The 16,690-nt window shown below is 31.2% G+C and overlaps 2 protein-coding genes across 4 annotated transcripts; both read right to left on the bottom strand.

The window, feature by feature from the left end:
* Positions 1-4,312: 4,312 nt before the first annotated feature.
* On the bottom strand, positions 4,313-7,602 carry LOC108324020 (uncharacterized). 2 transcript variants are annotated; one of them, XM_017556801.2, is made up of 3 exons: positions 7,439-7,602; positions 5,496-7,346; positions 4,313-5,018 (listed from the first exon to the last, which is right to left on the bottom strand). In XM_017556801.2, exon 2 carries the CDS (start codon positions 6,840-6,842, stop codon positions 5,496-5,498), a length of 1,347 nt encoding a protein of 448 aa, XP_017412290.1. In that variant the 5' UTR covers positions 6,843-7,346; positions 7,439-7,602; the 3' UTR covers positions 4,313-5,018. The 2 variants fall into 2 exon arrangements, with proteins under 2 accessions (XP_017412290.1, XP_052730981.1); XM_052875021.1 differs by lacking the exon at positions 7,439-7,602 and having other exon boundaries at positions 5,496-7,432.
* A 5,005-nt stretch (positions 7,603-12,607) lies between these two features.
* LOC108325041 (fructose-1,6-bisphosphatase, cytosolic) lies at positions 12,608-16,471 on the bottom strand. 2 transcript variants are annotated; one of them, XM_017558026.2, is made up of 12 exons: positions 16,210-16,471; positions 15,854-15,901; positions 15,631-15,705; positions 15,496-15,557; positions 15,329-15,395; positions 14,914-15,027; positions 14,483-14,569; positions 13,850-13,920; positions 13,690-13,755; positions 13,301-13,387; positions 13,113-13,188; positions 12,608-12,888 (listed from the first exon to the last, which is right to left on the bottom strand). In XM_017558026.2, exons 1-12 carry the CDS (start codon positions 16,366-16,368, stop codon positions 12,775-12,777), a joined length of 1,026 nt encoding a protein of 341 aa, XP_017413515.1. In that variant the 5' UTR covers positions 16,369-16,471; the 3' UTR covers positions 12,608-12,774. The 2 variants fall into 2 exon arrangements, with proteins under 2 accessions (XP_017413515.1, XP_017413516.1); XM_017558027.2 differs by lacking the exon at positions 16,210-16,471 and having other exon boundaries at positions 15,804-15,878.
* Positions 16,472-16,690: the final 219 nt, after the last annotated feature.

Genomic DNA, 16,690 nt, shown 5'->3' with positions numbered 1-16,690 from the left:
CCCCCTAAAGGAACACAAAATACCATTTCTTTTTATTGCCTCAAATTTAACCTTTACACTCTTTATTCACTTGTCACTTTTTTGCATTTTCAAACTCAACCTATCCGTAAAACCTTCAGAAATCATACCTAACAAGGAATTGTAATAAAGCTCCCCAAATCCATTTTCAGAACAACAATCATTTTTTTTTCCTTAAGAAGACGCTCAAGGGGAGGAATAAGTTTGCTAAGCGGTCTCCTGTTTAAATTTCAGACCGACAAACATCAGTATGTGATCATGCGTTTGATCCTATTAAGACTCTGATGTGAAAAAAACATGTCGGAAGATCTTTGATCCTTGAATATTTTTTAACATTTTAATAAATTAGTTTTGTGGACACAAAATAGATTCACCATTAATGAGACGAAAATAAGTCCATATAAAATAATTGGACACCACTTTTTGATCTAAAATCTTTAGATAATGAGATAAAGTAAGGAATTTATGGGTTATTTTACTTGTACATTGTTTATTTTACTCACTTTTGTGTAACGTGAAACTTTTCGGTCACCTTGAATTCCTAACAATTGTTTTTCATTTCACCTTGAATTACTAACAATTTTTTTTTTCAAATGTGTAGGAGAGATTGGATACTAATGAGTTGTAAACAAACTCATATAATAGACCAAGGCACCAATGAGTTTTGAACAAACCCATGTAAGATTTTACTTGTATATTGTTCATCTTTTTTATTTTTTAATCAATATGAAACTTTCAATAGATCTTAAATTTCTAACAATATGGTATCGGGTTAACCACACAATTTTAAGCTGAATAAGTCAGTCAAATTTTCAAGAGATCCTTCTCCTTGATAAATTGGCAAGTTGGGGTGGCTTGAACCCAAATTCCCATATGGCAAACTCCAACAACTCTATTTTAGTATCAGTAAGTATGCAATAACCTACAAGTTTGGATTTCTTGAGCATCAGATAATAGACCAGTAATGGGCAAGGACAAGTGTTCTCATGATTACAATTTTGATGGACAAAATATTCTCACTAATTCAGAACATCATTTGTTGCAGCCGAAGATAAACAAAACAGAAAACTCCTTACGAGGTTGTAATGATCATAGGCTTGTGCCAGTTTCTATACATAAGGGCAAAAACAAATCTATTCGGATGAAGTATTTATGTTCGTTACTCAAACAGGGACAATCATAGCAAAAGGTGCAAGCCAAAAATTTGTGCCTTAAAGAATGTGATAGAAAAGCAAGAGATTATGATATTGGCGTCAAGCATATAAGCAGACTTATGAATCCTAGAAATGATCTGCTATATTTAATGTGTAAAATTATGTTCTTATCAGTTAAAAGCCATCTGCATATAACAGACAAAAGACATATCATGAATAACATTTGTAGAAACTGAAAATCATAATTTTGTCAATTACTACACTAATAAACATCTTTCCCTTGCATTCATTGAACCCAACATAGTGCTGAAGTACTGATGGAAACTATTTTATATTATAAAATAAAGCACTATTTATTAACTAGCTCCAAATAAAACAGTAAGCCACTAAAAGTAGGATATTTATATCTATATTTACCTACACTGATACGAAGAGAATCTCTCACAAAACTATTCAATACCACCACCAAAACTAAACAAACTTTCTCTTGACTTTCTTGTTTCTCATTCACTCACTCCCTACCAAAAGGGATTTTTCTTTGGAGTTATTTTACTGACATTTACAGTTAGTTTCACTCAAATATCAAAGTACATAGGTCAGGTTTGGGTTGGATTCAACCTTCATACACAAAATTCACATAGCAAAACATTTCCACACTCATCCATAGTAACAACACATACCCATAAAAGGAGTTCTATATCTGAAGACACTGATTAAGGAGAATTGAATTGAATGATTCAATTACTTGAAAACACGTTACATTAATTTTCAGCTTTGAATGCTTCCTAGGATATGGCCTAGATGCTTTTGGAGACATATCTGCAAAACTAATCTTAAAACCTTTTATGCACTATGTTCTCCTCATATCAAGAGAGCAATTGAAATACATTTTACTTTATTCATTCTTAGAAGAAAAACAAAATAAATCCAAAAAGGATCAATCTATATGTATCCCCAACCTTTGACTTTTGTTTAGAAAAAATGAAGGAATAATTGCATAATAAAGGGGAGATAAGACAGACATTCGTAGAGATATGCATGATTCACCTGATGATGGTGTTTAACTTCTTGGATTGATATAGTTATCTCCTTAATAAATCAAACTTAGAAGTTAGTCTATGATGGTAACAAAAGAGAGAAAAACGAAATACTAAACATTAAACTATAATTGAGTTGCAATGCTTCAACTACTGTAAAAAATCAATGCTTGTTGAGTTCCTCCAAAGATGCATTTATTGATACAGTTAACCAAGACTGAGTATGATATAAACTTAAATTACAATATTCTTTTTGTGATCACAAATATCATTTTTTTATGAATTGGGTTCATTAATGAGAAATTATAAATGTATCTCTCTTTACCAATATGATACATCTATACAATATATTTCACAAACTTTTGTTCACGCATCCAAAACATATCATGTCTTGAATTTCAAAAATTCTACTAAAGGAATTAATTGACACATTTTCTGATAAGGACTTATAGGAGAGAAAACTAAGAAGAAAAAAATTAAATAAACTTCTCTAAATTAAAATTAGTTTGAAGTCCTTATAGATTAGTCCAAACAGACCCCAAGTATCTAACTTCATCATGAGTAGGGTAAATAGTGAATTGGATAAATGGGTGACCAACAACCGTACATTCACATTTTATCTTCATTTTAGTAAATAATTATTTTATCACGTAGTTACACTCATATCATGGTTTACACTCACAGTATACATGAAAAGGGGGAAAAAAATCACATATTCCATCCCCTTATGGAGTTGAGCTTAATATCACAGTAAGTTGAACATAGGATATTTTACCCTAAGAGACGCCAAGCATCATCAATACACCATTTATGAAATATTAAATACACTTTACATCATCACATACGCCGACAGAATAAATGTCTCCATGATAAATTAATTCACAAGATCATTCTACACACACAAATGGATTCACACAGACACATTAAATCCACAATCAATTTCCGAAACATGTTTATCTTCTCCAATTATGGATTAAGGTATAACTTTATTGGAAAATATTCCCATTTCATCAGTTAATAATAGACTACAAAGTACAAACATAAATGGTCGTTGTTCTCCTTGCTAAAGAGATCACACTCTTATACATAGCGTCAAATTCAAAGACAGTTTTTAAAAAATCCTCAATAAAGAGAGCTGGATTATAAATTATCAGAAAAAAGAAACTTATTTTTAATAACAAATTAAAATAAAGACAATTAGAATTCAAATTATAACTAAACCAGTAAATAGAAATTATGTAAACAATTGAACAAAAGAATTTTAGGTCACTAACCCAATAGTCTAAGGCTCTAAGCTGTAAGCTTTTACCAACATATGAATCTCGACATAGCATCAAAGGTTTTAGGCCAAGTAGTCAATAGTTTGATCCTAGGACACAACTATTTTCATAAGTAACTTTCAGCACAAGTTAGGTCAGTGATTTGTTCATCCTTTAAAAGTATTTCCAAGTCTACCTAATCATTGACTTAATGACCAGGAGTTTGATCGTAGTAACCAATGTTTTATACCTTCCTAAGGTTAAAAAATCAAATAATAAAGCAACAAAACTATATATAATATTTTCTCAGTAAGACTAGTATGCTTCAAAATTCAGACTCAATAACATGCACTGTGGTAACGACTAAATAGGATGGAACTCTGCATTATCTACATGTGGTTTATGTTTATGTAATTGAATGAGATAAATTGATGACACCATGCATGAACTTTGTAGCTTAAGCAATTTAACAGCGAGCGCAATTTCATCACAAGCAAAGATGGCATATATTTCATAAAAGGAACAAAAAAATTCACCCTCTTTCCTCTTAAACCACCTTATATACTTATTATTTCCTTGACTAAGAAAATTCCCCCCAAAATCTGAGTACTTCACTACAGCCAAAGACACAGAGCTTACAATGACACAATACCATAAAACTCTTTCCACCTACATTGTCCAACCCTTTAAACAAAATGGACAAACTCCTACAAGCACAGAAGACCTAAAAGATTCAAAAGAAGAACACAACCAAGATTACTGTTTCAAATGTTACTGACTTTAGGACAATGTAAAAGAAATCTACAACTTTTCTGCATTAGAAACAAGTCACATACATCAGAACATATGGCATTTCATTGCAATGTATTATTTGCATAAAATGCTCTGACTCTGTGGAACTTCCATAGATGTTTCTAATGCAATTCCTAGAAAGCTCCTCCAATTTCTCACAATTCCTAATGAATTTTCCCAATTTGAACTCTTCTATTCTACGCTGCGATTTTGAGGAGCATTTCTAGGGTGTTGCCAATGGCACCCAAGAAAGACTAGAGTTCAATGGAGAAGTAAAACACAGGAAAAGTCAATGGGGGAGGAGGGGGCGCCATTGGTAAAGAAGAAGATGAAGATGTCACTGGCAACTACAAAAAAGGAAAAAAGAACAAAGGTTCTGGTTGATAGATGACATTACAAGGTTGTTGTCACTGATTCATACTTCTCAAGTGCAAACCAAGGAAGATTAAGTGAATCTTGCACATGGAAGACAGAATGAATTGTGGCAGTGGAGCAAATCTTTTTGAAGACGAGATCCTTTGCTCCTTCATTGTTGCTCAATTCCATTCCATTGTGCAACCGCTTCTGTTGCGTCCTTGCACAAGTGAATGAAATCTTCCTCCACTGGTGTTTGTTCTTTGCAAGAATCTTCAGTAACTTCCTCCAATCTATTGTTGTTACATGCGTCAACAGATCTTCTGTTACCACAACTTCACTTCTACCTCTTTCTCTGCTTTTACCGCAGAATCACTGCTCTCTCCAAGAGAGAGCCTGATACTCTATCAGAATTTTAAAAGATGCAAGTGACCCCAAGTTTATGAGCAGTAGACATGATTTCAACAATAAAAAAAAAAAAAAAAAACTTATTCTCATTATATTAGGGACATGAATGATTTCAAAGAACGAAGAAAACAAAGAAATAACCAGAAGAATAAATACAGGCTGTAAGATAACTGGAAGGAGAGACAATTAATAATACCAGAAATTTAAAATTACAAATTAAAAAGATTAAAGGTTTTCAGCTACACAGTCTTTGAACATAGGCAACAAAACTTCAGTAGAGTCTAACCCTTATGCACTACTATTGACAAACTTAAACGTACAAGCAAGAGGGAAAGTTAGATTTGAAAAGTTCCCAAATAAAAAACCCATACTTTGAACTAAAAAAACAACAACTTAACAAAGAGAGCAAAAGAAAGGAAAATGGAGCACTATGCATGTAATGCAATTGCTACAAAGCTTGCGAGGGTGCTGACCTATTTAAAGCCAGTGCTCATTTCCTTTCGCTTAAGTTCTAAAGCAATACGTTCATTTTCAAGCTTCATTCTTTCATTTTCTAGACTTAGCTTCTCCAACTCCCGATCCTTTTTCTTACTAAACCTCTGCCACTTGAATCTCTGTTTCTCTAGTTCCAGCATCTCAACCTGAATTTGTATCTTTTGTTCCTCTAACTGAAGTGAGCGAGATTCAACCCATTGCTTCTGTAACCAAGCTGCTCTCATGCTTTCAGGTAAACCTTGATTCACATCAGATTGGACCATCTGTCCATGGGGATACGAACTTCTGTTGTAGTCCTGACAATTTAGAGAATTGCCAAAAGTATTACCATCTTCTTGGCCTTGGCCTTGTTTCAGTTTCTTCACAGTTCCACCTAATGGTGCATATATTCCTCTACTATCACCATGAGAAGCACAATTCTCTTCAAAATCATCATGATCATCAATTTCCACATCTGGATCATCTTCGCCGTGATCGTCATGATGGGACCTTCTCATATCATCGTTGTCATGATCATCCCTATTTCGCAGCGCTAACTGGAGTGAACGTTGCAATGCAGGATCATGGGGTAAATGCAACCTGTTACCATTATGGTAAGAACACATCTCCTCATAGAACAGGTGTTTTGAGCTTAATATTTTTCGAACATCGTCCTTTTCTTTATCAGAAAGAAAATCTATCACATCCAACAGAGCGGGATTTTCAACAACCTGACAAGAAGTGCCTCTCCCAAGCATATCGTTAAGCTTTTTGTATCTTTTATTGAGATCATTGAATTTATCCTCGCATTGCTGAGGTGAAACGTGATAACCCCTCTCAGCCATGACCTTGGAAACAGATTTCCACTTACCCTTCTTCTGTAATACTGCAAACTTCCTTCTTCCACTGCCACCGCCATCAACAGTCACATCCTCGCCAATATAAGAAACAGCTGTTATCAGAAGTCTTACCATCTTATCAGTCCACTTAACCCGCTGCCAAGGTGATCCTTTCTTCCCTCTACTAGCTTCATGGTGACAATCAACACCATCCTCGGTAAAGCTCGGCTCGTCTTCCTCACTCGCTGAGTTTTTACTTCTGTTTTCTTTACTAAACTCTGTCATTGAAATAGTTTGGTCACAGTTCTGCAGGGTTCCCATTGTAAGAGGGAAAACATCATGAACTGTGGAATGTACAGAAGATCCTTGACGCGGATGAGTTTGATGTTGGTGCATGGCATGTGGATGTTGTGCTTGATGCTGAACCCGAATTGATCCCGGCAAATCAAAGCCACCGAAAGACGTCCCACCTTGAATTATACCTCCCTGGGGCAAATTCCCTTCCATTGCTTCGCACAAACCACAACCCAAATCAGACCAATGAACCCATTAGACCTCAAATCTTAGCTCCAATCCAATTTCTTTCAACCCTTTTCACACTATCAACATATATTGAAAGCATGCAAACTCATTCACGCTCCATCATCCAACAGCTTCTTCATTTTCGTTTATTACCCTCTTGATTTTCAATTAAAAATAGCCACCAATTTAACAGGAATAAATCTGTCTCACAAACATCATTTCACAGAGACCAAATCTCAAATCCACACACATAAAAACAAAAACTAGCACGCCAACTGAGGGGACAACTCCAAAACAATACCCAAATGCAAAACAAAGGAATAGGGTTCAAAAAGTGCAGAAAAACAGCATCAGAAACCTTGAAGGCTCATCAAGGAAGCCAAGTACTTATCTGTTCGAAACATGCAAAGAACAGCACTCCCAGAAACCCAAAAAGACCTTCATGCAACCAATCCCAGAATCCAGAACAGAAGATCACAGATACATCTCCTGTGAAGCAGAGTAAGAGTTGAAGGATGTGAAAACTGAAAAGAACCCCATCACAAAGGAAGAATATAAGGAAAACCAAGTGAAAAACATACAGGATGAGATGAGAAAAAGGCCTGTCATCTAATCTGTGAATCACCTTTTGTCATTTAATGAAACATTTCAGAAATGATCAATCAATTAATTGAGACACTAATTTATTCAACACTAGCATAGAAATGATGTAATAAACACTAAGACCAGCAATACCCTTACTTCTTTTTTCTCTAAATGAAAAAGAGAAAAATTAGAAACTTTTTGTTTATGTATGTGTAGCATTAATTTTACTTAAAATTATCATTTTTTTACAACAATTGTTTTCACTTTCAATCATGGATAAGTTAATAACCCTACTTTAAAAATCAGACAGTAAACAGGTTACACTAGAAGTGTGTATCATTGGCAACAATTTCCTTCATTCTTTTCAATAATAGATAAGTTAATAAACTAAAATTATAATTTTAACTAAAAAATCATACAATAAATATATTATACTAGAAGCATGTGTCATACGTCAAATTAGTTTAATAGTTGTTATACATGTGATGTCACACGATGAAAAAACAAGAACCTTAACCGGTTCAATGTATTGGGAGATTTAGTGGGTCCTCCCAAGACAAGTTGGTGTCGCATTCGGAACAGTACATATTTTATATTCCATTATACCATGTAGAATTTATTAGAATAATTGAAGATAACGCTTCAAACATATATTATAATAGGAATAAAATGATGTCGGACCTCTTTTTGTTCAACTTGACTGTCCAAGATATCTAAATCTAATATAATCTCGAAAACAAGTATAGTCTAGGCATCAAACAATCTCATGTTCATGTATCTCTTCTCTTCTTTTCAGTAAATTTATTCATTCTCCCATATAATTTGAAGGCGTTATATTATATATTATTAATCTGATAGTAGTATATTGTTATTGGAGGAAAGTGTAAGGAATCAGAGTTCCGATAAATAAATTTTCAACGCTCCTTTTTAGAACGCGACAAAAATGGAGAATTTTTTAGTAACACTTGAAAATGCATAGTCTCAAATAGTGTTGGAACGGGTGCGTGTGTTCTACACACTCGTCCAATAGCTTTACATGATTAGAAATAGTTTTCAACTGCATCGAGAAATGTAAAGGGAAAGGGAATGTGTCTCCACGTTATATTCTGTTATACTAAATAATATAATTTTAATTTGTTTGATACAGTCAACAAATTGCAAAATTTAAAATTTTGAAAAGAATAACATACATAAATTATTTCTAGGAAACAATAGTGATGAATAAAATTAAGAAAATGAATTTTTTTAAGTTAGGTTTGCAGAGGAGACAATAAACTTTTTCTTAAGAAATGGAATTGTCATAATTAAAAAGTTGTTTTTCAATGTTTTCCACGTGTATTCTGTATAAAATGTACAAGTATGTACATATTGTAGGAAAATTTACTATATGATAATATTCTAAGTGAAAGAGAAGTGATAATTTTGATTAGGAGAGAATAATTTCAAAAATATGTTATAAAGAAATATTAGTGGAGTTTCTAGTTATAAATGTTTATAATTTATAATTTAATAAATACAAATGCATTAAGTTATTTATTATTAAAAGTAAAACTTGAAAATTAATTAATGTTATCCATAAATATTTTTATGGTTTGTTTTTAAATAATAAAATAACTAATAAAACTATTATCCATCTTCTCATTAGATATATTTTAATTTTTAATTTAAAGATATAGTCAATTTTAGAAATTTTTTCGTATATTAATGGATTATAGATTATTATATGTTTCATATCTCAATATAATAAATACACGTACATGTATACATACATGTTTATACGTATATATACTAGTGTATTTAGTTTTAAGTGACAAAGTATATATGTTCTAATATAGCAAATAATAAATATTGATTGTTCTCCTAATCAATTTGTGCAAGAATAATATTTCTTATATTTAATAATCAATTTTGAGAAAAAATTAAAAAAAAAATAGCATTTTTATCAAACACTTGACATACATGCTAAAATAGAAATTATAGATAAGTATATTATTAGGATTATATTTCACCAATTCCATTCTCACTCTCAAGCATATGCAATCAATTTAATTATAATTTCATGTTAAAATTAATTCAAAAATTTACTCAAATCTTAATCTCTTAACAACTTGAGTATATGTTTCTTTATTAAGCTTCAATCCTTTAAATCCTTAACAAACCAACATGTGTTAAGATCAATAGTATAAAATTACTAATAAATCATACTTTATTCCTAAATACAAACTCCATTAGGTACTTTGTTTAATTTATAGGTTATAAAAGATACTTTTCAACACCTAAAGAACCAATTAAGCCGCAGTAAGATTTAAGCATGAAAACAATATTACGAACAATTAAATGAAAAAGCATATGTGTATAGTATGACTATCCGGTCAATCATAAACCAAGCAGTCAATAAGCCTTTAGATCTCACAAGAACCGATCTCACAAGAATTAAGCATGAAAAGAATAATACGAACAATTTTGTCAGCCATGATACGTGAGAGAGGATATTTAATCATGTTTTTGCGAGAGTTTTGATCATCCATCATTTTTAGACGAATAAAATCACCTAGGATGCTTGGGAAAAGATCTTGAAGGTTGTTTGAAGTGCTGGAAAGCTCTCTCTCTCCTCCTTGGGTTTCTTCCTCCATCCATGGTAGTTTTCTCTTTTGGACTTGAAGAGAAAGATGGGTTGGAGATTTGAGGTGTTGAGGTGAAGGGAAGACACAATTAAAATTGAAGAGTATCTTAAAAAAGTCTTGTTTTAAAATAAACTAAAATTGGTTTATGGTCACAAGTCAAGTTAATAATTCTAAATAATAGAGTGTGTATTAAGAAAAAAAGATAAGAAAATTATTCATATTATTTAATAATAGAGTCTATATTAAGAAAAAAGATAAGAAAATTATTCATATTATTTGAGAGGACGAAGAGAGAAACTAAAGAAAAAAAAGACAACAAGACAATTAGAGAAAATGAAAGGCTTTGTACATTGTTTATCTTAATTTGGATGTTTGGTGTTAGTTTCATCTTATAATCTTTATGTATATCTTTAAATAATTATATTCCCCTCTATTAATAAGAGTATCTACTGGAACCAATTTGAATTGCTTTCTTAAAGGTTAGAAGGTTTTTAATGAATTAAAAATAAATTAATAATAAAAATCTTTAAGTAGCTCATAAAAAAATATAACTTTAATTATTTAAAATTAACATCTAGTTGATTAATTCCACTAACGAACTTGTTGTAAGCTCTCACATCTAATTGATTAAAGATTTTTAGATATTTTTAATAATTTCAATGGATTAAAAATTCAAATTTGTTCACTAAAATGTTTTTTGTCTATCTAATGAACATCTTAATGGATTCAATTTTGTTTTAGCATATTAATCATATCATTATATATAAATGAGAAAATTTTAGAATATATTAAATACGTAAAAAGAACTTTACATATCTAAAAAATATATTTTTGAGTCTCTTCACAATATCAAAAGTTTTAAGATTATTGGTTAGAGAATCATCATCTATTTGTCTTTCTTTTTCATTTATTTCAAAAAGTATTTTAAATGATCTTGTTTTATTTTACTAAATTCTTGTATGTTATTGACTCAAGTGTTTAAGTGATTCTTACGATAAAATTGTGTCATAAAAGATATTGCATAGTTTAAGATCTATGTATATATAGGTCTCTAGTATAGTTTTATTGTTAGTCTTACAAAAAAAAAAATTGAATGTAAAAAAACTAATTTAATCGAGTTATTAGATTTCTGGATGGAGTTATTATGCAAAAATACATAAATACAATATTTCATGCTTCTCTTTTTCTTCTTCATATTTCTACATATTTGCTTTTTTGAGATAAAATAAATAAAATTGAAGATAAATAAACGTTATTTAAACTTTTCACTGAAATCAAACAAGTTCCTCAAATATTCAATCTTTTAGTTCAAAGAAATACCTCGTCCGATTTAAAAAAAAAATCAAATTTCTATTTATTCCCTTTTAAATCTTTATTTTTAGAATTAAATATGTTTTTAAATTTTGAATTTTGACACAAAATTAAATTTTGTCCATAAAATTAGTTTCTAAATTTTGGAAGTAAATAAATAATTATTTTAATATTATTCTTTTATATGTCAAACACAATTTTTTTATATATGAAATTTTAATATATTTTAGTATCTAAATTTTAAAAGTAAATAAATATATTTATTTTTTATGTGTCAAACATGTTTAATTTTAATATTTAAATTATTTATAATATTTGATATGTTATGGTTTTAATACCAGTGAAAAAAACATATGTTAAATAAATTTAATGTAATTAAATTTTTAAAAATATTTATTTATTTTTAAAATTTTGGATCAATATATTAATTTTTTAATAAAATTAATTCTAATTTTGCATGGAAACGTACTTATTTTAAAATAAATTCCCTTCTAATTTACCAAATTTCAACTATTCACTAGTTTTAACTAAGTTGGTCAACTATGTCGAACATATTAGAAATATTTTCTTGTTTTTATTGCTTGGCGTAAGTCATGGCATATTTATTTATGTAATTTTAATTAATTAATAAATGTTAACATTTGACCTTTGTGAATAATTTATTTACTTATTTATTTATTAATTAAGTAAAACACAATAATCAAATGTAATAAGTTAGCGTGTAGAGGTTAATAAATTTATTATCAATAATGACGATTGAATGTTAGTTTACCTGTTTATTAAGAAAAAATAAAAAGTAACACTACCTCTTAATCTTATTATCCCATGACATATTGTTCCATCCAATGGTTAATTATTAAAACGAAACTATAGGAAGAAAAAAATATATTAGTAGACTTCCTTTAAAAAACATTATAAAAACGTGTTCAATAAATATAATTAAAATCAATTAAACTATGTTAAGGGTTTTACGTCTATTGACAAAATCCACTCGTCATAAATTGTCACAAAATCATAAATTTATAAGAAACAAACACTAACATACCATATCACTTTATAAACAAATATCAACACATATAAAAAAAATCTAGTAAGAACATTTCAACGATGAGAAACTAAAAAGTGTCAAATATAAAATATTACAAATTTAGACAAAAATGCAATTTTAACATTATAATAATTAAGAAATCGTAAAAAAACTATCTACAAAAATTAAAATATTGCTATATATTGAAAATATTAAATTAAAATGTATTTAGATATGACGTAATATAATACTTTTTGTAAATCACAAAAACATTAACAAGCCTTCTTGGCATATACATGACCATGTATCTGTGCAACAATTAGATGAGACTTGATTGTAAGTTGAAAAAGACAAAGAATTATGGTTTCTTTCATTCCAATTTTTGATCAGCAGCATAAAGGGCTTTGATTTCCTCTACATCCTCATAGCTACCAAGGAATATGGGAGATCTCTCGTGCAACTTTGTTGGAACCAAATCAAGTGCCTGTTCACATACATATACATATACATCTATATCAATTTCGCTCTCTCTTACTGTTATCAGAGAACAGAAAACAAGACACAAATTTCTGGTGCACAACTTCATCGTTACTAATTATGCAGGGGTTATCAGTGTGCTAATGCAGTGGCAGTGAGTGCTAACTACTTAAACCAAAACAGGAAGAAAGCCATATGACAGAACTTAAAAACTGTTTTTGGTAAAATTACCCTTTGCTTGCCAGTGAAAGCCTGCCCTCCTGCCTGCTCCATCAAGAATGACATTGGGAAGACTTCGTAGAGAACACTGCACCAATCAAAGATAAATTTTGCACTAATTTCTTCTGTTAAACCATAAACAGTGTAGGAATATTGCATATGCTACTCAAGAAATTAGGTACTGATTGAAAATGGCATACCGAAGTTTCCCATTTGGACTCTTTTTATCAGCCGGGTACAGAAAGATACCTCCATAAAGAAATGTGCGGTGAACATCAGCTACCATGCTGTTAATCATACAAATACAGACAAAGCAATGTCATCAAGTGATACATATGAGTTAGTCATTCAGTAGCCACATCTTGGTTGCAGGGCAACTATACGAGAACTAACAGCGTGTTGGTGAATGTGAAGCAACACATTGTTGCATTGGAAAAATTATGCTTTTAACATGGTTTTGAAGTAGCCCCCGTGATTTTGAAGGTTTTTTATCACACTGTAAATCAAAAACATGCTATACTCTAGCAATGAAACTTCTTGAAGGACTGAGAATCCATTATAGTCTATATATATTTATATATATATATACCTTCCAACATATCTTAAGGACTTTGGTGATGAACCGTCTTTTGGAAACTTGCAGTTTTCCACATACCTGAACAGATGCAAGAAAGGAAAGTGTAACAACTCATAAATTGCCTTGTAGTGTCTGAAACATTTTAACACTATTGGATTGGATTTATACATACTTGGTAGTAGGACCATCCCAATTTTTAGCATTTCCTTCATTCACTGAATATATCTTTCCTTTCTTCGGGACCTGAATGGTGAACCATACATCAGGCAATTAACATGATTCAAGCATGTCACAGATGGCTTCAATAAAGATCAGTCTTAATCTTTAATCCTTAATCTTAAAACTCTGTATGACAACTCATTCATTATGTTCTCATTGAAAGATAGATGGATGGAGTCTTAGATTCTTAACTTCAAAGGGTTTAAACAGGTATTTCCTTTCAACAAATAGATGTTTACGACTTCCTAAATAGAGATTTTTCGAGGAGATATATCCTGTCCATTAACTAAGTAGTTTCTTGTATAAATAGATCAAATATTTGCTCAAGAGACAGGGTGATAAATGAATTATCATCTTAACCAAGATGAAAATAAATTTAGCAAGTTCATATGGCCTAATATAGCGCATCACATTTCCTTCTTGATTGATGAAACTTAGACCCAAATTGAAGCACTGTACAAGTCAATCCTCGGGGCAAGTTTCAAGGATAAAACAAAAACTTGGAGTGAGATTGTAGTGTGTAAAATTGAATATAAAGCACTCTGTGACCTTTTAAAGAGTTATTGATGAACTGGTAGATTAATACCTTGATGTCAGGGTGAGTAAGAATGAACTCTCCAAGAGATGGATCAAGGGTGAAACCATTCACACCACTTCCGGTGCTTAGCACAAACTGTAAAAATGTCCCAAATTAGTGATTAAAAAATTTGTAATTTTGGAATGAATTAAAATTAAAGCATACGACAACTCAGTCCACAGGCGCACAGGAAAACAAACAAAACAAAAGAAACTGAGCTTATCCTTTCATATAAAAATAGTCAAGTCAATACAAAAATTTGTACCGACACAATGTACTGTATATTATCTATTGAGAGTAAAAATTGATCACTGACTTGGATACCCACCTTAAAAAGTTATCGTAAACAGAGTAATAAGATGACCCCAAAAGAGAAGAAATTGAAACTGTCTAAGGGAAAAAAAGAACAGAAACTTAAACTGGGATTAAATTTACCATACCGTGCAAGAGCTTCCATACATACAATAACCAGCAGCCAACATGTTCTTCCCTGGTTGCAAAACATCTTCTATGGTTGGTTCACGGTTTTCTTTCACCAAATAAATCCCAAAAATCTACATGCAACACAACACACTCAATTGAAAACTGCAATATTATAGTTAATCTGGAATATTACTTATTCATGCGGTATATAATGTGTGTGTGTGTGTGAGTGAGTGTGAGTATATATATATATATATATATATATATATATATATATATATATATATATATATATATATATATATATATATATATATATATATATATATATATATATATATATATATATATATATATATATATATATATATATATATATATATATAATGGAAAGAGAAGAACATGGATTGCATTTCGGAGGAGAGACCATACTGTGCCAATAGAAACACCACAATCGATGTTAGAGGAACCATCCAGCGGATCAAAAACAACTATGTACCTGCACAATAAAAAAAATCGTACTAAATGATTAGACTGAGGAAAATGAAGCTAAATAAATATTTGGGAAGAACACTCTAGATTATAGATAGGTTAACAACTTTCCACGCTTAGAAGGCTCCACAAATGTTGCTTCCTCATCTTCTTCAGACACCAAGATGCACTGCAAAAAATATTTGAACCCATCAACAAAATGTCTGTGGATAGAGAGAGCCTTGGCAACATTGATGACTTACTGTTCGTCCACTGCTGACCAGAGCCTTGACAAAGACATCATTGGAAAGGACGTCCAGTTTCTTTTGCTCCTCACCCTTCATTCCAGATAATTAAGAAACAAATTCAATAAAAAAGAAATTAAAATAATAATAATAATCAAAGAGGATCAAAGAATCACACATTAGAAAGTTACCATGCTGGAATAGTATGCATAACTATAAGATTTATTTATCAACCACTTGCCTGGACATTTGTCTCTCCAGCAAGCCCAATAAGCTTAGCAAGACCCGCCTGCGTAATCAACTCTTATAATTAAAATTTTCATATCTCCGATTCATAAAAAATCAAGTAAAATACAAGTATATATATGTCAAATAATATACAAAGACGCATATACACATTGTTTGTTTATGGTTTTTCACCTGAAAATCATTGATTCATGATAGCAATGATGCAGTTTTGTTATGACTATATATATGCAGGTTGGTAATTGTATATGAAGTCGATCAATGAAAGGGTGGCATGCATATATTGAACATGAAAGAGTGGTAATGAAATGACAGGAAATGAATTAGTAGGAGGGTATAAGAAAGAAGAACCTTGTTAACAGCAGAACAAACGAACTTGCAGCCAAGAACAATGTGACTGAGCAAGATTGTGAAATCGCCACGAGCCTCAGGTTGCTTCGACTGTTCGTTGAGCACGAAACGGGTTATGGTCATCAAGTCTGTGCGTTGAGCATCTGCACTGTGATCCATCTTTCACTCTTCACTAACCCACAAAGTTATGACTTCAACAGGATCTTCTTACACTACATACGTATGATTGTATATCACATATGAGTTTTTGGTTTCAATATAGAGAAAGAGAAAGAGATGATATTATCTGTGGGGAAAGGAAGTTTGGGTGACACGTGGAAGGCGTAGGGAGAGGGTGAGCTCGTGGTGATGGCGGCGGATAACGATTTTCGTCGTCATGCACGACACGACAAGATACCACCATGCAAATTTCAGGTACGATACAACGTTTTATCTTATATTATATGATTATGTGTGGATGCACCTTCTCTTCTTTTGTTCT

The sequence above is a fragment of the Vigna angularis genome, chromosome 3, assembly GCF_016808095.1.
Source record: "Vigna angularis cultivar LongXiaoDou No.4 chromosome 3, ASM1680809v1, whole genome shotgun sequence".
NCBI lineage: Eukaryota > Viridiplantae > Streptophyta > Magnoliopsida > Fabales > Fabaceae > Vigna > Vigna angularis.
The sequence above is the reverse complement of the archived record's forward strand: the minus strand, read 5'-3'. Positions and strand labels throughout refer to the sequence as shown.